This window comes from Hippopotamus amphibius, chromosome 4, assembly GCF_030028045.1.
Source record: "Hippopotamus amphibius kiboko isolate mHipAmp2 chromosome 4, mHipAmp2.hap2, whole genome shotgun sequence".
NCBI classification, from domain to species: Eukaryota; Metazoa; Chordata; class Mammalia; order Artiodactyla; family Hippopotamidae; genus Hippopotamus; species Hippopotamus amphibius.
In genome coordinates this window covers 97,923,742-97,945,879 of record NC_080189.1, presented here as the reverse complement: position 1 = coordinate 97,945,879, position 22,138 = coordinate 97,923,742, and the positions used below count along the sequence as shown (strand labels likewise).

The following is a 22,138-nucleotide window of genomic DNA, read 5'->3' as shown; positions in this document are numbered from 1 at the left end:
TGCAGCTTGGTCAAAATCTTGATTTTTGGCCCAGTGATATAGATTTTGGATGTTTTGCCTCCAGAACTGTGAAAGGATAAATGTCTGTTGTCTTCAGTGGCTAAGTGCATGGCAGTTTGTTGCAGCCACTGTAGAAAATTGATACAGAAAGAGAAGGCAATCGAATGGCCTCTGCTTATCTGTGTACTCTTGTATTCTGTTCGTGTGAGACATCTTTATGATTACCATTAGACTTCTGTAACCATCAGGATTTTACATACGAAACTTTGACCACTCCTTCTGTTTTATAGCAGTAGCCTTCTATTTTAAGCACAATGGTGTTGTATAAACTGGGGTCAGTAAACAAAAGGCTGCTCTCAGCTATGCTGCTTACTGGCTGGGTATCTCTGAGTAAATCACTCACTCAATCTGAGTTTCATTTGAACAATGGGAATAATATTACCTGTTTTTCCTAATCCACATAATTATTATGAGTGTTTAAGGATATAAATGCATGTGAAAAATACCAGATAAAGTGAATGTAAGATTCTGCAATACTCAGCTATTATGCTCCCTCAACCTATAGCAAAGTTATCACTAGCAATTTTGTACATAAATCACTGAACACATGAAACATTTCCCCCTTAGATTAGATGCTAGAAGTGGGATTTGGGGGTCAAATTTTTGAACATGTTAAAGCTTGTGGTACATATTGACTGTTTCTCTCCAGAAAGCCTGCACCACTTTATTCTCTCATTGGAAGCACACAAGTGCTCATTTTATTGCATTTTACCTTAGAGAGTTTAAAAAAATATTTTAAATGTGATGCCAATTTGTTGAAAATCATTATATGTATTTCTTTGACAAGGTTCAACTTTTTTTCATATTCTTCTTGGCTATTTGTGTTCTTTAACGGATTGCATGTGTTCTTTGACCATTTTTCCAATAGTTATTTGTCCTTTTCCTTACTGAGTTTTAGAAACCCAGTATTCTTTTTTATTTTATTTTATATTTTTAATCTTTAAAATCATGGTAAAATGTAACTCAAATTTAGCATCTTAATTATTTTAAGTGTCCAGTTCAGTGGCACAGAGTACCTTCATATTGTTGTACAACCATCACCACCATTCACTTGCAGAACTCAGAAACCCAGTATTCTTTTTTTAAAAAAATTAATTTTATTCATTGGCTGCACTGGGTCTTCGTTGCTGCGTGTGGGCTTTCTCTAGTTGTGGCCAACGGGGGCTGCTCTTCTTTCTGGTGCATGGGCTTCTCATTGTGGTGGCTTCTCTTGTTGTGGAGCACCGTCTCTAGGTGCGTGGGCTTCAGTAGTTGCGGCATGTGGGCTAAGTAGTTGTGGCTTGTGGGCTCTAGAGCGCAGGCTCCATAGTTGTGGTGCACGGACTTAGTTGCTCTGTGGCATGTGGGATCTTCCTGGCCCAGGGATCAAACCCATGTCCCCTGCATTGGCAGGCAGACTCTCAACTACTGCGCCACAAGGGAAGTCCCAGATACCCAGTATTCTTAAGTTAATTAACCTTTGCTGTGTGTTTCTTCACCAGTTTGTTTTGTTGTTTACCTTTTACTTTTGTTTATGACAGCGTTTGATGTACAGTGTTTAACATTTATATGTTGTCAAATTTAGTGAACTTTATTATGTTTTCCTCCCTCGCTCTCCCCTTTTCTTCCTTCCCTTCCTCCCCCCATCCTTCCCTCTGGAAAGCCTTTCCTGTTTTGGCAGCTTTTATTGATTTTTTTTTCATATGTAGGTTTACCCTTAACGGGCAGTAAAACGTGTTTGAAATCGGCGCTTGTCAAATAACTTAATCTCAAATCATCTGCTACCAAACTCGGTAAAAAAATTTGAGTGGAAAAATTCCTATGCAGAGATGACGGCCTGAGGAGATACACTAAATCTTATTTCTGGGGAGCCAGTCTGCATGCAGCATAAAGCCCTTTGCTTCCAGCCTGGTGGTCACACCTTCTCTAACTCTCAGTCCCTTCTCGTTTTATCATAAGCCTGTGCAGAAATTGAAGCAGGGGAAAGAGAGACTCAGGTAGTTCGTGCCTCACGCTGTTACTGCTAGTTCCTTCCTCTGTGTCATCCTCTGCACCCACATTGCCTTTAAGAAGGGTAATAATTCTGCCACTGACAAGTGCCGACTCAGTGTAGCATAATGTGCCAAACATTTTACAGACATTATCTCATGTAACTGCCACAGGAGCCACACAAGACAGGAAATACTATTATTCGAATTTTACCAGTGAAAAAGTGGATGCTTTGAGAGGTAAAGTGGCTTGTCCAGTACAGCACATTGATTGTATGTGGAGGAATGGGATGTCAATTCAAACGCAGACCTGATTCCAGAACCCACCTCTTAACTGGTATTCTTTCCATGTGTATACGCACACACCACATACACACACACACATCACAGACACACACACATCACATATACACACACAAACTTCCCTACCTCCCACACCTGGTGTCCTGATGGTTATGTGACAATATTTCCATCCACTCCTCTCATTGATACAGTAAAGGAGGCAAACAGTGTAGACTAAGCAGACTGGCAGCTTCTGAGATGCTGAACTGAAAATATTTAGGGGTAGATTTATAACTTCTCTCATTCTTGAAATGCTCCAATGACATTTTGTCCTCGTTCCTCTCAGCTTAGTCCTCTCACGGGTGTAATGTACGCTGAGCTGGGGAGGTCAACGTGAAGATAGATTTCAGAGCAGTCAAAGGCCAGAGACAAGTGGGTTGGTCTTATTTGGCGACTGTAATAAATGGTCTATTTTACAGTCTGTGATTGAAGGCAGCCTGCTGTGATGGGGGTATATTGAGCCTGGGAGAGCTGCTTTAAAAACTGGTAGTCTTTTAGTTAGTATTTGGATGATTAATTATTATACCTTCTGTTAAATTTTAAACAGAGTGAGAAATTAGGTCAGTGGGAGCGGTTCTCTTATTTCTTTCTTTGAAACACTTGGGACAGTGACAGCTTTCAATTTCCTAGGGTTATTTTGCCCTTATATTCACATCTATCAATTCTTTAGCGCTTAAGAAGCCTGCAGAAATTAGGGACGTGTGCTGTTGCCTTTTGAGATGGGGGAGACGACAGTTCGCTGGTCACGCTGTGAGCGCGTGGCTCTCGCGGCCCCTCGTCAGATCCTCAGCGCCAGCTCAGTGCCTGGCATGATACATTTTTGATCAAAAAACTGCTTGCTATGGATGGAGTGGGGGAAGAATGAGGATCAGCCAGAGAGAACAGTTTGGAATCTGGCTTCCAGGCGTGTTTGGGGATGATGGAGAAAGCACAATTGTCCCATTAAAACTGGCTCTAACAAAGGCTTGTCTTTGTGATTATTTGCAGAAAGATTACCACTTTGAATATACAGAATGTGATAGCAGTGGCTCCAGGTGGAGAGTTGCCATTCCGAATTCTGCAGTGGACTGCTCTGGCCTGCCTGACCCAGTGAGAGGCAAAGAATGCAGTACGTTTTGACTTTTTGACCTTTTGTTTTCCTGATGAAACCATAAGCCCTTCATATGAGCCCGAGAAGTTAATTGTAACGCGTGTAAGAGACCTTGGGAAAAAGGAACATTACTGTCTAGCAGAGCAAAAGCATCCTTTCTCAACACTCACTGGCATCGTGTCTGGTCTGTATCAAGACACAGGCAATATTTAAAGGGTGTTATTATTTATTTGTTTAAAAAAATCTGGTTTACTGTCTGACTTGAAACTCTAAAGGGCAGAGTGGCCGAATTTCTATTTAATAGATTTCTTTTTTTTTTTTTACATTTTAAAAGACTTTTCAAAGGTTTTTGATACACATATTAACATTTGGTATACATGCTATTGTTAAACACATTACATAAAATGTACCATTTTAATTTTTCAGTGTACAGTTCAGTGGTATTAAGGATAGTCGCATTGTTGTGCTTTCCTCACCAACACACATACACACTCTTTCATCTGTAAATGGATTTCTTTTTTTGTTTTTTGCCGTAGAAGTATGAAAATTGACTCTTTGGTGTACCATACAGAGAGACTGGGGAACTGATGGCTAACATTCAGCAGCCTGTCTTTTAGCAGTTAAGCAGGTTTGAAGTGAAACATTTTCAATTAACAGAGAAATATGTCACGAAGTTTATTTTCATTTATAAACTCTACTTTTTAAAATCTTTGAATTTGGTGAGTCACAAATTCCTGCTGTGAAGTCATCTTGGGGTATCCTAGAGTTCAAAGCTGGAATAAGACAGAGAGGCATTATTTTGATTTTCCTACAGTTTTCCAAATGGGATTCCTCACAGCTGAGCTCTTTTGTTCCCACATGAAAGAGCAGATAAGCAAATTAATTAAAGGGATAGTTAATTCCCTCCTCTTCATAGAGAAACTGTATCTCTATTCCCGGCTGGAGGAGTTTTAGCCTGGGTGTGGGTTTACTGATAAAAGAGAGACAGGAAGACAGCAAGTCTTAGGAGGAAAATTAGGGAGGAAAGCCATTATTTCTTGGTGAATGATATTAAGTGAATACAGAGAGAACCTAAGAACTCAGGTAACCAGGGAAAGACTTGGGTCTAGCAAGAATCCTAAGAGGATAGAGGGGTCAGTGGAGAAGAAGATGATCCAAGGCTGGGGTACATGCGGCCATCTGTGCAGAGAGAGGACCAGCTCTCAGTGAGGGAGGATTGCAGTTAATAGGGAAACAGCCTGAGGACTGCCTGTGGAATTAGCTCATTGCAAATTTGCTTCTGTCACCCTCCTAGAAAATGTGTTTATCATTTATTTATATTTACCTTTTACTTGTGGGGTAACTCCTTGGTTCCCTTGTAAACAACCCTATTGATGTGGCATGTGTAACCATTTTGAATACGACTCTGTATCTAAGTGGCCCGCTGCTGTTAGCTGGTACTGGCTTTTGAGGACTGATTGTCCCCTTGAAATGGGCCATGGTGGAGTATTTACACCAGGGGAATTGGCAAACTCTACAGGTCAGGTGCCTCTTGAGAGCTGGTTGTTCAAAACTTGCCGGCACACCACTGATTATGTGGGCCAAGGGTTCAAACATCTGTTTCAGAATTGATGTCTCAATAGGAATTATTTCTATTTGAATGTTGCCAGGGATGTTTTTGCTCATTATTTACTATAGTCTCCCACAGATAATGTTATGAATTTGACGTGCCAGCTTGAACTGCTCTAAAAACGGTCTCGTAAACCTGCTCTTAGCTCTTTATCACGTTGAACGATGATAGTACTTACTTTAAAATTGATCCCCTAAGATGATACTATTTATGTGATAGCTGGGGCATGTTTTATCTTGGTAGTTTGTCTGAAATCTGAACTTCCATGTATTTTTGTATCCTGTACTTATATCTGCTCTGGAAGTTGCTAGTCTGGCCTCTGATTGTGACTTTTTCTTTGCATGGTAAAGGCAAGTTATTTTGAAACTCACGAGAAACTTAATAGAGCTAAGTCCCTTAGCAGCTCGGTTAATTCCTAGCTTTAAACATGGTGCTCACGTATGGCTAGTCATTAAAGCACTGCTGAAGGCAGTTATGGTAATAACTGAACATTCCTTCAGGGGCTTAGATTCTCTACTGCTAATAATAGTGGCCATTTCTCACATACGAATTATATGCTAAACATTGTGCTTGGAGCTTTGCATCATTTTCTGTTGTATCCTCACGACAACCCTCTCAGATAGCTAATTTCAGTATTTCCACTTTACCGATGAGGAAACTCAGAGTTCAAGGGGTAAAAGAAGTTACTGCAGGTCGGGTCCTGTAGCCAGGATGTGGCAGATCTGGGGTTCAAATACAGACATGTATGATTCCAGAGCCTGTCTCTTACCCGCTGTGTTAGATCGCCACTTGACGATGTCAGCCTGGAGGAGCTTCCAGGGCCCTCGTGGGGTCGGGGGTGGTGGAAGCTCTGCTGCCGGCCATCTTCAAAGGAAGATATTAGATACTTGTGCTTCAAGGATAAAAGAGGATAAACGTGTTGGGGTTCAGAGGTGGCATGCTACTTGCAGGCTGTGCCTGAGTGATGCCCAAACCTGGGGTGGAGGGTGATACCCACAGACACTAGACTCAGCAGTTACATCGTGATGGTATGGCCTAAAAGTTGGGCCACATAAAATAAAATAAAAAAGTGGAACGTGACATCTTTAAGTACGTGAAAAATATTGAGGGCAGTCGTGGTGTCGGACATGATTACCCCAGATTCTAATGTTTCTCAGTGAAGCAAAACCCCGACTGTGGCCTCAGTTGAAATTCCTATAGATTCTTCAAGATGTAATTGGGTAGATCTTCAGAAAGAAGCAGTAGAGGAGGCCTTTCCTTCGGAAAGGGATAACAGGATTGTTCATGTAGCAGTTGTATATTTTTTAAAATAACATTGATGGGCAAGCTGTATTATATGTTTATTTTAAAAAAAATCACATAAAATCTGGCTGCAAGGCTCTGAGTGAAATTAATGAGAAGTCAGGCATCAGTTTTTGTTGTGCTGGATCCCTGGACTGTATGTGAGCTTGAGGCTTGCAGTGCTCAGGAAATGGGATGGAGAGACTTCTGGTTATTAACTGACACAGCTTCTCATTGTCCTCCTGTCCCCTCTGGTGTGGAGACCTCGGGGTCTTAGGTGGTGCTGCAGTGGGTAGGCCACTGAGATGGCTTCCTCTCTTTCCTTCTCTCTGCTGGCTCCAGGCTGAGCTCCAGGGAACTTTGCTGCTCCTTCCAGGCCCTGGTGCCAAGTCTTGTGTCTGTGGGCATCACCCACTGTTGGAAGTGTTGGCATCACTCAGACACAGCTCGCAGGTAGCATGTCATTCTTGAAGACAGCACTCACTGCCTCTTCCCAGAATGAGGGGATAGAACCCCTGTCTGGACTCCATCCCTTCTCCACCATTGGGTCACTTCCCTCTTGCAGAAGAGTTTTAAAAATCTTCCCTTGACTCTCTGGATGTCCTCTTGACTTTCTTAGATTATCAAAAACAGTAGTCATTTTGGAATGGTAGCCTGAGTGGGGTACCTTCTCGCTCTCTTTCTTCACACTCTTCTCACTCTCTCACCAACCACATAGCAGAAAGGGACTTGTTGTTTCAAACCAAATCTTAGAAATAAAAGCCTGGCTACTAGGAGTGAGGAGAGAATTCCTTCACCTATTGCCTTATATATTTTCAGAGAAGTCTAGAGCACTGAAGGGAAATAAAAATAATAGGATATCTCTTCCTTTGGGGAGTGTGTATCTTCTATTGCTTACTTCTTCACATACCTCTCAGCCCATGATGTCAAGTACAACTTTAACACATCCTTTTCTAATTGGGGATGCCTATTTAAGGTATTTGTAATGCCACTTGGTATGTTAGCATCAAGTTACAGTTTTGTGAGCATTGTTTAATCTTGCATTTCAGTATTTATATAAACTAATATTTGGTTCTTAGATTAAAAAATGCTATATTCAGATTAGACAAAGACCCTAGAATACAGTTGTTTTCCTTTTTTCGTTGTGTCTCTCAGATTTATTGTCATAACCTACATTTCATGGGCCTTAAGGAATAAGCAGAAGTGACAGTTTGAGTCAACAGGTTTTGATTCCAGTTTGGAGTTGAAAGAGAGGAAGGATTCTCATAGAAAGAGAGTTGGCTTTAGCTTCCTGGGTGGGATAGTTAAAAATCCATTTTGGGGGGATTGTGGCTCTGTGAAATGTAGGCTCTTGCCCGGGATTCAATACACAGCCTCTTTCAGTAGTGTGCAGTTGTTACTGGTACGGCAGCCAGTGCCTTTGGGCAAATTGAGTACGTTGGTGTTGAATGGTGATTGCATATCCTGCTGGCAGTCTGTTCTGCGGAATACTCATCCCAAGAAGTATTCCATGTAAACCAAAAAAGCATGTCTAGGTTTTTTTGTCATGAAATACCAATACTTTTAAAAAACGGTGAATGCTGCATCCCCTCGGTGGAGGGATGCAGTGTATATTTTCATAATAAAGTCTCTGAGAAACATCGTAATTATTTATAGAACACTTACTGCGTGTTAACTGCATTCTGTTTTACCCAGAGTTTCCCAAGTGTGTTTGATTATAGGACTCTTTTATTCCATGTGTGGTTGTACCCTTTTGGCTAATTTTTGCAGATAATGTTTTTGGAGAAACACAGACTTAAACACACATGGCAGGCTAATTTAGTAAATTTTTATATATTGTGACTTATGCTATGATTTAACTAATTTCACATGATTTCTTTGCTCTGTAAAGCTCAGTGGGAGCATTACCACATGGGTGTCCAGTCCCAGGCCCCCCACAGTTCATGGTCAGCTGTCATCACCCCAGGTCTGCAACAGACTTGTATGTTTTGAGCAAAATATGTAGTCTGCTATTTATTGGGTTTTAATTGATTCACTAAACATTTGTTGAGTATTTCCTATATTCTTGACAATAGGGATCCAAAAATAAATGAACAAGAGCTTCCTTTTTTTTCCAGGAGTTTTCATTCTAATAAAGGAGCAGGTGGGTAAATAAATTATTTCTAATATAGGGGCAAAGCGCACGATAGATATAAATACCTAGGATGATCTTAACCAGGAGGGAGGGATGACTTTTGCTCAGAGGGAGTCAAGAGGACCTCACAGGGAAGAAGGTGTGAGTTTGAAACGCAGACTGAATAACCTTGGAAAGTTATCCGACCCCTGGCAGGTTCATGTGAAAAACTGTGTCCTGACTTAGAGTTGAGAAAGGGATTAAATGCCGTGCTTAATGGGCCGTGTGTGTTAATTTTCTGAGGATCTCTGAGGCGCACCCTGAAGGAAGGTGTTCATGAACTCGGTGAAGCAGAGTGGCGTTTGAGGCAGAGGAAACATGGGCAGAGGTGCGGCTCCGAAGCAGCGCTGGGTTCTCCTGGGGACTCTGGGGGGGTCTGTGAGGATGGCGCCCAGGGAAGAAGTGAGCAGGGACAGAGATTCTGGTAAATCTCATCAGCTGCAGTGTGTTATACCAAGGACTTTAACCTGGAGGCAGCTATTCGCAGATGTTTGAGGGGCTTAAATGAAATGATAAATATAATAGGTAGTGCCTGGAATCATAATTATATCATAAGATAACAGTGAAAATAATAAAAATTGTAATAGCCAGTCTTTACTTGCTGTATGTCAGGCACAATTGTAAATGCTTTACATGTATTCAGTCAAATCCAGTCATCCCACCAACCTTGTGAAGTAGGTGCTTGGATTACCTCCCACAGGTAGGTCAAAGGCAGAACTGGCGTTTAAAACCTGGTTTCAACTCGTTTGCTGAACAAGTGTTAGTCCCCTTCTTGAGGCATTGTATGCCTTCCATTTCCCTGTTGATAGAAATGGGATGCAAATCTCCTATGGGTAAATGGATTTTTTAAAAGATGACATCTAAAGGCTCAGATATATTACTTGGTGGGTTATTTTCATTGGTTACTGACCTGAAAGGTAAGGGAATAATGTTCTGAATTTAAGGCACATTTGTAGTTATATCCTCAAATACGAGTTGCTTAGCATTTTTGTTTTTGTTTTTTTCTGTGCCTAGGAAACTGTTCATGCTTGATACATGTAGTGTACGTTCATTATTTAACATGTATTAGAAAAATATCGGTATTTTTCCAACTACAGAAATTCTTAATTTAGAATAGAGTCCTGTTTCACTCTCCCCAAGAGGAGAGGAGCTATCCTCTCCCGGACCCAAAGACAGCTTCAAACACTGGGATATTTGTTGATCGAATTACCTTGGTGTCATCAAATTAGAGACTGCCTTCAGTGTTTCATCACTATAGGTGAAACACAGAGATCTTATCAGATTGGTAAAACTTTATTCTGCATGTGAAAGGACAGAGACATTTTGTCGTCAGTAGGCTTAGTTTGGGATGTTGATGTATCAAATTCCAGGTTGGAAGTGTGGGAGTTAAATCTGCTCAGCAATGAGCGAGTGGTAGGTGAGAGGCAGGAATGCATGAGATTAAGATAACAGATCAAAAACAGACTTTACATCAATTGTAGTGTTTGATGGGAGCTCTGGTTGAGGGAGCGTCTTTGAAAAAAAGTGTTTCATAAGGAGATGAGAGAACTCAGCCCTCAAAACGGCAAAATCAAGGGCAGGGAAACTATCAGGAAGTACAGGGTGACCGATGCTTTCTAAAGAAGAGGAGAAGTTCAGGATGATAAGAACCAAAGTGTTGGGACATAATTGGAAGCTGAGAAAACTGATTTCACAGATGCATTGCTCTGCCCCCTTTGGTGACCTCATCAAATACTCTTAACATTTTCCTTCCCCTGACCTTTGCTGTTAGATTTTTTTCCCATAAACCTTGTGTCATCCTGTGCTCAATGAACTGGAGTTTGTCTCCTTGCCCATCTAACATTGAAGTCAAAAAGCCGTAATAAAATAATCTGTGTGTTTTTCTTTTTTTTAAAGATGGAAACTACCTTAGTTAGCTTTTGCTTGTAAAAAAGGTGGGAAATTTTAATCTAGGCTCCGCGAATTTAATGGGGATGTTATCTGTGGTGTTATGTCGATGAGTTTTCCTCCCAGGAGCTGGTGATTTTTTTGGGGGAGTGGGCTGGGGAGGGAAGCAGATATTCTGGCTAATCAGTCTTCCCTGCGAAGCTCAGTGACGGTCATACTATCCTAGCTGGTAGGGCTCTGTGAGGACCGGTTCACTGGAAAGAATGTTAGAGGTGAGAATTTGTTTTCAGAGATGGAGAGGCAACCCTTTGACTGAATATTCTTTTCACAGAGCAGTGAATTAGAGCACATTAGCCAGAAGCGGTTTGTATTAATGTACTCCTTTGTATGTCTCCTGTCTCCCTTTCATTTTTATAAAATGAGAGGTGAAAATTACTTTTTCTCCTTTCTCTGTCAACAATTTCACAAATCTGAACATACAGACACATCTCTGTGGCCTCCATCTTCATCCCCAAGTCTTAATGGAAAGTTAAAGATGGTTATTGGTGGGATCAGGCTTTAAGAATTTGGTTCTGATCACTGCACCACTTCAGACTTTGCCCAGCAGCTCGTGTGCTATTCCACGTGGCAAGGCAGCCCTGCTGGAGCGAGAACTCATGTCTTTTGACTTCTAGGGCAGAGGTATGTTTTTCTAATGCTATTCTTCTTTACTTCAAATACGAACAGTGGGTTTTTCTCAGCTTAGCCATAATAAAATCTTTTGGCTGAGTCTGCCTGTGGTGACTGTAGAAAAGTTGAACTAAGATGCTGCAGGTCACACAGCTGAGGAAACTTGGCATCTATATTGGGAGGGTTTGTACCATGTGATCTCAAAAGTCCTTTTTGGTCATTCTGATAGTTTTAAGTGTTATTACATAATATAATTCATTCGTTCTATTATCACATTATGCCTCATATTCCATCACTTGTGAATTAGGGTGGAGTACTAATATATCTCCTCAATGCTCGTGAATATTTACTCCTCATAGGAACAGTGCAATGTCTGCTGCTGTTAGAATTTGCATAGTGTTACCTTCTGTTATTCTTCTCCAGCCGTACCTTGAACGTGGCAGACAGGTGATGTACTCACAACCAGCCTGCATTGCTGCCTTGTGGATTTTCACAAGAAAAACACACTTATGATAAATAAAATCTCAGGGAAAGAGAACAAAGATTCCCTTCGGCCAAGGGAAAAAAATGCCTTCATGTGAATAAGAACATCAGCAAGAAATGGCCTCCTTTTCTTTTTTTAAAATTTTTATTGAAGTATAATTGATTTACAACGTTGTGCCAATCTCTGCTGTACAGCAAAGTGGCTCAGTTATACACACACACACATGCACACACATACACACATATATATGTTCTTTTTTAATATTCTTTTCCACTATAGTTTATCACAGGATATTGACTATAATTCCTTGTGGTATACAGTAGGACCTTGTTGTTTATCCATTCTAAATGTAACAGTTTGCATCTACCAATCCCAAACTCCCAGTCCATTCTTCTCCCTCCCATGCACCCCCCTTGGCAACCACAAATCTGTTCTCTATGTCTGTGAGTCTGTTTTGTAGATAGGTTCATTTGTGCCATATTTTAAATTCCACATACAAGTGATATCATATGGTTTTTGTCTTTCTCTTTCTGACTTACTTCACTTGGTTTGATCATCTCTAGTTGCATCCATGTTGTTGCAGATGGCATTATTTCATTCTTTTTTATGGCTGAGTAGCATTCCATGTGTATATGTACCACATCTTCTTTATCCATTTGTCTGTCGATGGATATTTAGGTTGTTTCAATGTTTTGGCTGTTGTGAACAGTGCTGCTATGAACATAGGGTGCCTGTATCATTTTGAATTATAGTTTTGTCTGCATATATTCCCAGGAGTGGGATTGTTGGATCATAAGAAATGGCCTCTTTTAATGTATTGTTTTGGAGTCTTCCCATCTCACTTTCATTTTTGTAAAATGAGAGAAATTATTTTTCTTCTCTAAGAATTTCACAAAAAAGAACTTAAAAAAGAAAATCTCTGAGCATTCTCCTTGTCACTGGCGCTGAGGAAGGAAGAGCTGCCGAGATTTCCTGGGTTGAATCTGATATTCGGCTTCTTTTAGATGCCATTTCTTACTTTTTGTTTTCTGTGGGAAGAATTATAAACCTGGCAGGCAGTTGAAGCTGTAATTATTTGATAAGGATAATTGATTGGCTAAATGTTTGATGAAGGTAAAATTTATCATTTTTGAGACCTGCAATATGTGCATTACTTTCACTGTTTGTACTTCCTTAATGGCCATGAGTAATAGTAATAGTTGGAGCAGTGTTCTTCTTGTATAGTCAGTAATGACAATGCCTACAGCTTTAACCTTGTTTTATTTATGTTATGTAAATGAAGTGAGACAGTTGAAGAAAATAGACGTATTGGCTCATCTTAATTCTGGAATTGATTTAATTAATCATTCCCATATAAATATATGTAATTATTTGTTATTTAGCTATTAACTTAGGTTAACAGATAAGATAGTTTTTACAGTGCATTTAGCTTAGTGAAATGTAAATTCAGTCTATTTTGAGGAAGGTAAGTCTAGACTAGACTAGACGCTCCATGAGAGTAGGGAGTCTTTCCATCATATTCACCAAAATACCCTTGGTGCCTAGTGTTTACCTGCTAAATACTAGATATTCAACAAATATCTATTGAGTGAAATAATATGGTATGATTCCCACATGCTTACCTGTAATGACAGTGTATAGGCTCCCTATATCATCAGCATCTCATTGAACAAGTAAATTGAAAATTCTTTTATTGCTGCTTATTGCTGTTTACTGTTTAGAAAACAAATTTTAATTTGTTTCATTTTGATTTGAATTAAAATAGCAAAAATGGATGACTTGTGAATAAATGTAATTGATAGCCATCATCTAAAGTACGAAGTCGCTGAAGGAAGAAACGCAAAACTAAGATGCCCTTGTGGTGAGAAGATTAAAAATAGATGTTCTTTATTGTTAGGTGTAAATCAGAGGTGATAGTCAGCATATAAAAGACTCAATTCAGAAACCATTATTTGGTACATTATACAGGGTGGTTGCATGATGATAGTAAACCTTTAAATTTTCATGTCGTATTTTATTCTCGGAGTGACTTTCAGTCTCTCATAGGACCACGAACAGTCCTGGGAGGGAGGAGAGGAAAGTTGTGTCCTCCTTGGAATGTGAATGAATGGAGGCAAGGAGGGTTAAATAAATTGCCCGGCCATTTGCTGGTTGGTGACAGATGGATATAAATGTTTTTTTCCATACCCGATTTTTCACATCTGCATATTTCCATCTTTATAGTAGCAGAAATAGGTGTCAGAAAAGAAGCATAAAGCTGAGAAAAAGAACACTGAGTTTAGCACATGACTTCTTGGTTACAGTTAGACTTTAAGAGGTTGGGATTTTTAAAAAATGTACTTTATTGGATGAAAAATTCTTTAAATTCTATAGTGATTTATAATTTTCTAAATTTTCACACATGTTATTTGGTGTAATTTTATAATAACCCTTTAAAAAAAAATTATCTCCTAACCCTGTTTCCCCTTCCCCTTTGCCCTCTACTCACTGGTAACCCCTGGTTTGTTCTCTGTGTCTGTGAGTCTGCTTCTTTTTTGTTTTGTTCACTAGTTTGCTGTATTTTTAGATTCTGCATATAAGTGATATTGTACAGTATCTGTCTTTCTCTGTCTGACTTACTTCACTTAACATAATGCCCTCCGAGTCCATCCATGTTTCTGCCAATGGCAAAATTTCTTCTTTTTATGGCTGAGTAGTATTCTATTGTGTCTATGTAAGGAAGCTGGGTTTTTAACGTCACTCTTCCACTGGGTGCTTAGGTAAAGTATGAAATCCCAGGCTGAGCCCACTGTTAAGTGGTGTGTGACCTTACTCAAATAAAATCTTTTTTGTTCTCGAATCAGAACTTTGGAGTTTGCTTTGTCTCGCATTCATTTACACTAGGATTTCAAGGTTGTTGAAGAAAAATAATATCTATTTTAGAAATGACTAGTCGTTTAAATGATATGTAGTCAAACACATTCACAAGAATGGAAACAGTTGTGTATAATAATTGTCTATCATCCAGTTTTTGTTGAAAGAGTCTTATATAAATCAATGAAATTAGAACACACTCTCATATCATACACAAAAATGAACTCAGAATGGCTTAAAGACTTAAATATAAGACATGACACCATAAAACTCCTAGAAGAGAACATAGGCAAAACATTCTCTGACATAAATTGTAGCAATGTTTTCTTAGGTCAGTCTCCCAAAGCAATAGAAATAAAAGCAAAAATAAACAAATGGGACCTAATCAAATGTATAAGCTTTTGCACAGCAAAGAAAACCATAAACAAAATGAAAAGACAACCTATGGGCTGGGAGAAAATATTTGCAAATGATGCAACTGACAGGGGTTTATTTCCAAAATATACAAATAGCTTATACATCTTAATAACAAAAAAACCAAAGAACCCAATGAAAGAATGGGCAGAAGACCTAAATAGACATTTCCCTAAAGAAGACATACAGATGGCCACTAGGTATGTGAAAAGATGTTCAGCATTGCTAATTGTTAGAGACATGCAGATCAAAACTACAATGAGGTACCAACTCACACCAGTCAGAATGGCCATCATTAAAAAGTCTACAAACAATAAATGATGGAGAGGGTGTGAAGAAAAGGGAACCCTCCTACATTGTTGGTGGGAATGTAAATTGGCACAGCCAATATGGAGAACAGTATGGAGGTTCCTTAAAAAACTGAAAATAGAGTTGCCATGTGACCCAGCAGTCCTACTTCTGGGCATATGTCTGGAGAAAACTATAATTTTAAAAGATACATGCACCTCAGTGTTCATTGCAGCACTGCTTACAATAGCCAAGACATGGGAGACACCTAAATGTCCACGGACAGATGAATGGATAAGGAAGATGTGGTGCAAATGTACAATGGAATACTACTCAGCCATAAAAAATAATGAAGTAATGCTATTTGCAGCTACATGGATGGACTGAGAGATTATCATACTAAGTGAAGTAAGTCAGAAAGAGAAAGACAAATACCATATGATATCACTTATATATCGAATCTAAAATATGACACAAATGAACTTATTTATAAAACAGAAACAGACTCACAGACGTAGAAAACAAATTTATGGTTACCAAAGGGGAAAAGGGGGTGAGGAAGGAATAAATTAGGAGTTTGGGATTAGCAGATACAAATTACTATATATAAAATAGATAACCAGCAAGGTCCTACTGTATAGCACAGGGAACTATATTCAATGTCCTATAATAAACCATAATGGAAAAGAATATGAAAAAGAATATATATGTGTATGACTGAATCACTTTGCTGTACACCTGAAACTGACACAACATTGTAAATCAATCATATTTTAATTTAAAAAAGTCTTATGTTGTACTGTAAATAAATTTGAATGAAGAGTATAGTCCTTGAGACTGTAAAAATCCTTCTAATTCAACTAAAAACCAAAGGCCAAGAAAGCAATGTTAAAGTAGAAAGTAGATGTGGTTAGGAGAGAAGATATAAGAGAAGGAAAAGCTGGTCCTCGCTGGTGCTTGCCTGAAGAGGTTGGCAGGGCTGTGTTGACATCATCTCACAGAGTAAATTGTGGCTCTTCCTATTCTTTGATATGTGGCTCTAGAGCTGGCTTCTAGGGTGGGAAAAGAGATTGAGGAGGATGAAATAATTAAAATACAAAAAGCTGGGACTTCCCTGGTGGCGCAGTGGTTAAGAGTCTGCCTGCCAATGCAGGGGACACGGGTTCGATCCCTGGGCCCGGAAGATCCCACATGCTGCGAAGCAGCGAAGTCCATGTGCCACAACTACTGATCCTGAGCTCTAGAGCCCGTGAGCCACAACTATTGAGTCCACGTGCCTAGAGCCCGTGCTCTGCAACAAGAGAAGTCACCACAATGAGAAGCCCGTGCACCACAATGAAGAGTAGCCCCTGCTCGCTACAACTAGAGAAAGCCCGTGTGCAGCAGTGAAGACCCAACATAGCCAATAAATAAATAAATAAATAAATAAAATAAAAAAAAAATAGCTATAGATTCTTTAGCTCCTCTGTATTACTAAAGGCCCTATACCTATTTGACTAACTTTGACCATGTAATTATTCTAAAGAGATGTAAAATCATCAGTCCAGTGGCAGAATTCTTATTGTCCCAGACCCCTGGAATTATATTATTAATAATTATAGCTAACAATTATTATGTACTTTGTCAGGCACGCTGGTAGATGTTTTCTATGGAATATCTCATTTACTCCCAAAACTCCTGGAGATGTTATTACTATTTTCCTTTTATAGGCATGGACATTGAGGCTTATGGAAGTTAGTAACTTGCTAAAATATTTCATAAATGTGTGTGTTTCAGCTATAATATATTAAAAATTTCATAAGAAAGCTGAGGGTAGGAAATTATTATTGCTTTATAATGCACATGAATATTGTTTAACAGTTCAAGACAGCAAATGAAGAAAGGTGTGAAATATATTAATGCGTTCATTTGAAATTACTTGCCCTTTTTGCATTGATTATAATAATTATTGCTTGAATTGAATTTTCTTGGGACATGAGCTTTGGACTCAGAGAGCTAGATTTGAATATCATCTTTGCCACTTGTTAACTGGATAACTTTCCAGTCAGGTTATTTACATGTACTGTGCCTCAATTTCCGCTTCTGGCAAATGGGTGTAATATCTTCCTCCTTCACAGGCCTGTTAAAATGCATCAATCCTGATTATTTGTGGATTCCATACTTGTAAATTTACCTACCTTAAAAATTGTATTTGTAACTCTCAAATCCGTCCATGTAATACTTTCACTGTCATTTACAGATATGTACAGAGCAGTAAAAATGAGTCACTTGACCATGTGGTCCCAGCTGAGGTTGAAGAAGGGGACGCTGTCTTCTTATTTCATCTTGCATCCTGCCAACAATGTTATTTTCACAGTCTATTTGCCATGTTTTTCATATTTTTGTGCTTTTTATTGGTGATTTTACTGTTTAAAATAGTGCTGAAGTGCTGACTAGTGATCTTAAGTGCAAGAAGTCTGTCCTTTGCCATTTGGAGAAAATTCATGTGTTAAATAAGCCTGGTTCAAGTATAAGTATTAAGTGCCCTTGGCCATAAGTTTAACGTTAATGAATCAACAATGCATTCTAAGTAAGATGTTTTTCAGCCGAAAAACACGTAAAACAAGATTCTGTATTGATTTGTTGATGAAGATATTGTGACTAGAGAATCACAGGTGCCTAACCCTGTATTTTCCCCAGGAGCGATGGTTCATTATTTGCCAGTTTTCACGGTAACTTTGCATAACTACTGTGAGTAAAAAGAATTGACAGTGTTATACTTAGTACACTCACTGTTGACGTTCTCTCTCAGTTTTCCTTCTGACCTTACACAGGGAAGTACCTCTGAAAGAGTTGGGGGTATTCTTGATGACTTTAGAGGGCAATGAACACTCCCTGAAAGAACACAATCAACTCCTTTTTAGGTTCTAGGGTCCCTTTTCACAACCTATCGTTAAAAATTACTTCTTACTAATTAGGTTAAAAAAATCAGTTTTGGACACTAGACTAAACTGTCTTCGAAGATACTTTGTTTTATCAGAAAGTAAATATTTTCAGCTTGGGGGGCAGTGCAGTCTCTCTCACAGCTGTTCACCTCTGCCACTGTGGTATGAAAGGAGCTATAGACAATGTATAAATGAATGGTGGTGACTGTGTTTCGATACAACTTTATTTACAAAAGCAGGCAGCAGGCTGGATTTGGGCTGTGAGCTCTGGCGTGCTGACCCTTGATTTAATGTAATGTGGGCTCCTGGTTTATGATATTGTATGTCAGTTTCCTAGAAGACCTATAAACCATAGGAAGTAAAATGAAATTTTTTCCCTAACTGTGTTTCTCTCTTGGCAGTTGTACTTATCATAGTCACATGTTGTGAGCATTTATTAAAGGTGAGGCACTGTGCTAACCACTTCATACTATTTTTTAGTTTCTCAGTATAGCTCTATCAGGAAGCACTATAATTATTATTTTATTTTTCAGAGATCGAAACTGAGGCCCAGAGAGGTGATTACCTCACTCAAGGTCACAGATTTAGGAAGTGGTACAACTTGACCCCAAGATAGTTTTAACCTCATAGCCAGCATGCAATACTTTTTGCCTAACCTGTTCTTATTTTCTGATGTTCTACTAATTTGGGGATGTTGATTTGGGGGTTAGAAGTTCATTGTGTAGCATCTTACGCTTTTTTGAAGAAAAACATTTATTCAGTGGATAAGTAAGTAGATGAGTGTGGGTTTTAGCTCTAATTCTTTAGTTTTTTCAAAATTAGCTTGTTTTTATTTCTTGTTATGTTTCCAAATATATTCTAAAAGGGCAATCTACCTGAATGTGAGGTTTTGCTGCTGAGCTCTCTGCTGGGAGATTTGTTTTTCTTCATCGGATAATTTAGAGGTCTTATTTTGTTCTTGTTTCTTTAATATCCTGATTAAAGGATTAGAAAGCTCTTTGCTACGCTTGACTCACTAATACTGCTCTGAGCACGGAGCCACACACTCGGGAGACATAGATTTGCATTTGCTGAATGAATAATAACTTAGCAGCAGAATTGCTATCTTTCTGTAACTGTGTCAGCTGTTCTTCACATTACCTGTGGCTACTGTTTCTGGTTCCAGTTCTGAGAATTTAGCACAGAGCTTGACATCAGTAAAAAGATGGAGGTTGTGGAAATGACGCGGTGGAGTCGTGGATAGTGAAAACGTGGACTCGTGGCGGAGATGCTAGTTTAGCACGTGAAGCACTAGCCTCTCGTGCTTCATGTTTGTGTCACTCACGGCATCAGCCTTTTATGTGCACTTAGTATTTGCCAGGTATAATTAGGAATTCAAAAATAATGATGATCCCTATTTTCTGGAAGCTCGAAGTCTCACATCAATTGATAAGTGATATCTGTCTATCTGTCTGTCTATCTTTAAGGGGGGTATTATGAGAAGAGTGTTGTAGGAGCACAGAGGGAGGCACAGTGGACTGCCTGGTGGGGCAGGGCCCCATCTTCTGTTATGAAGAGGGTTGTTTTTGACTTAGGAACGGGAGTTTTCCAGGTGAGCAGGTGTGTTGGTCAGCATCTCCAAAGAAAGACCACAGTGGCAAGAAAGAGGATGAAATATTCTGGGAGTGATAAGAATTTTGTTATGGTTGGAAGATAACGGGTCAAGGGAAGAGCCTGGAAAAATAGGTCGGGGCCAGACTGTGAAGTGCATGTAGTGGTGAGGGAGACTGGAAAGCTTTCATTAGGGTGTGACATAATCAGAGCTTTATAAAAATAATGCTGCTGACAGTATGAAGGGCAGGAAATTGATGGGGGATGTGATGACTAATGGAGTATACATTCTTCTGCCTTCCAGCTTTCTCCTGTGCTTCTGGGGAGTATCTAGAAATGAAGAACCAGGTGTGCAGTAAGTGCGGTGAAGGCACGTACTCCTTGGGCAGTGGCATCAAATTTGATGAATGGGACGAATTGCCAGCTGGATTTTCCAACGTTGCAACATTCATGGACACTGTGGTCGGCCCTTCGGACAGCAGGCCAGATGGCTGTAACAAGTAAGAATCCAAAGGAGCCTTGAGAAGGGTGTAGTTGCTCTTTTCCAGAAAGACGTTGAGGAGAATCTTGGTAGTGATTGAGGTTATAGACAAAGTAACTGCAAATAGTCACATTTTTTTTAACAGTCCTTATGAATAATGTAGCTGAATTTTCAGGAGGTTAAATAGTTGCTCTTAGGACATAATAGATACTGTATGCAAAAAAATGCAATAAAGCTATTGGGAAAACAAATTAATTTTCTAATAATACATTTATAACTACATTAAAGTCAGTGGTGTTTCCACAAACGCTTCTGTAATTTTAATGAATAATTTCAATTTTTTTTTCTTTTCCTCTGAAAGGAAAAATGTATAATCTTCATTTCAATATAATTATCTCCAGTTACAGAGTGGATTAAACACCTGAAGTGGAAAGCACCTTCACTTTGTTGCAGAAAAAAAACTGATCCCACGAGAAACCAAGCACAACACTCGGAGAGTTGGAGGACTCAGGTTTATTAAGCCGGCAGACCCAGACGAGCTAATGCTCCAAAATTCTGGGGCCCCGTTTCAGGGGAGTCTTCTCCTTATATAGGTTAAAACATACAGCTATAATTGGTACAAACTGATTGGCTACAAATCACTATGGGTCACGGGCAGTTACAAAGCGCGGGAGTTGCCATGGGTTACCCACATAGTAGGGGGTCCTAAAAGGAACTTGTAGGAGCCGGACATTCCATTCCTATCAGGACTAAGGTCCCAATTTGCATTCTCACATTGGTTGCAGGTTGAAGTTAATGGTCACTTAACAAGTCTATGCGCAAAGGGTCTCAAAGGCTTGGGGTGGGTGCCTGAGAGCGAGACATTCTTCCCTTATCTGATCACTCTTAGTAATTCATTTTACTGTTTAACTGAGAGTGGGGAGCAGGCCTTTGCAAGATAGAAGAGAGTAAGCAATTACAAGCATGGACGTTTCAATTTCCTCATCAACTTAATTTCCACCTTTTTTTTCCCATTTTATTTATTTATTTATTATATAATTTTTGGGGTACACCAAGTTCAGTCATCTGTTTTCATACACATATCCCCGTATTCCCGCCCTCCCTCGACTCAATTTCCACCTTTTTAATAGGAGATTATTAGCTTTGCCTGTGACAACATTGGAGGAATGTTAAATTGTTTTGAAAAAACACAAAATGTTTATCTTTGGGCCGTTACCCTTCCTGTTTTCCTTTATTGGCTATGTAGCATTCCCTTGCACATGGCCATGTTTAGGAAGAATTAACTTTAAGCCTCGGGCAACCTTCTGACATGGATGGTTTCTCAAGGCTCAAAATTTTTACCATGAGCTAAAGATGCTGGGGAATTATTTAGCTGTGAGAGCAGATGTGTTTGCTCCTCCCTCCCTCCTTCCTCCCCTCCATTCCCCTTGCTTTATATAGCTGTCTCTCTCTGTGCCGAGTGATGTTTTTACTTTTCTGATAAGGGTCATTTCATCACATAGGATTGTGACGTTAGGTAACATTAATAGAATTACCACAGATAATAATTCTAACTCTGTATGAAATGTGTATGTATATATGTAGGTATATATGCACACACACACGTATGCTGGTGACCCATGAATAAGGTGGGGTTAGGGGTGCCCGTCTTCCTTTGAGTTGAGAATCCACTTACAACTTAACGGTTGGCTTTTTGTATCCACCCTTCGGCACCTGGCGGATTCAGCGGACCATGGATCAAGTAGTACTGCAGTGTGTATTTAGTGACAATAATTTAGTGACAATAATCTGCATATAGGTGGACCTATGCAGTTCAGACCCTGATGTAAACTTACATAAGTACACACACACACACACACACACACACACACACACGTATCCCCTGCTTTTCCAAAGTTTGCTTTGTATCATTTCGCTTTTATGAAAGACCTATATTAGTACCTACCTGTTCTTGCTAACCAGAAGAAATCTGAAGAGGATTTTCGCTTTTAGAAAAAAAAAAAAAGAGCAAAAAGCAAAAGTACTG

General features: G+C 39.4%; 1 protein-coding gene across 5 annotated transcripts in view; it reads left to right on the top strand.

Annotated features, from left to right (window-relative positions):
• Positions 1-22,138, top strand: part of ELAPOR2 (endosome-lysosome associated apoptosis and autophagy regulator family member 2) — a 195,186-nt gene that overhangs the window by 88,110 nt on the left and 84,938 nt on the right. For all 5 annotated transcript variants that reach the window (XM_057733377.1, XM_057733378.1, XM_057733375.1 and 2 more), the window contains exons 2-3: positions 3,357-3,477; positions 19,936-20,131. In XM_057733377.1, coding sequence (XP_057589360.1) covers positions 3,357-3,477; positions 19,936-20,131 — 317 coding nt within the window. The remainder of the gene's footprint in view (positions 1-3,356; positions 3,478-19,935; positions 20,132-22,138) is intronic.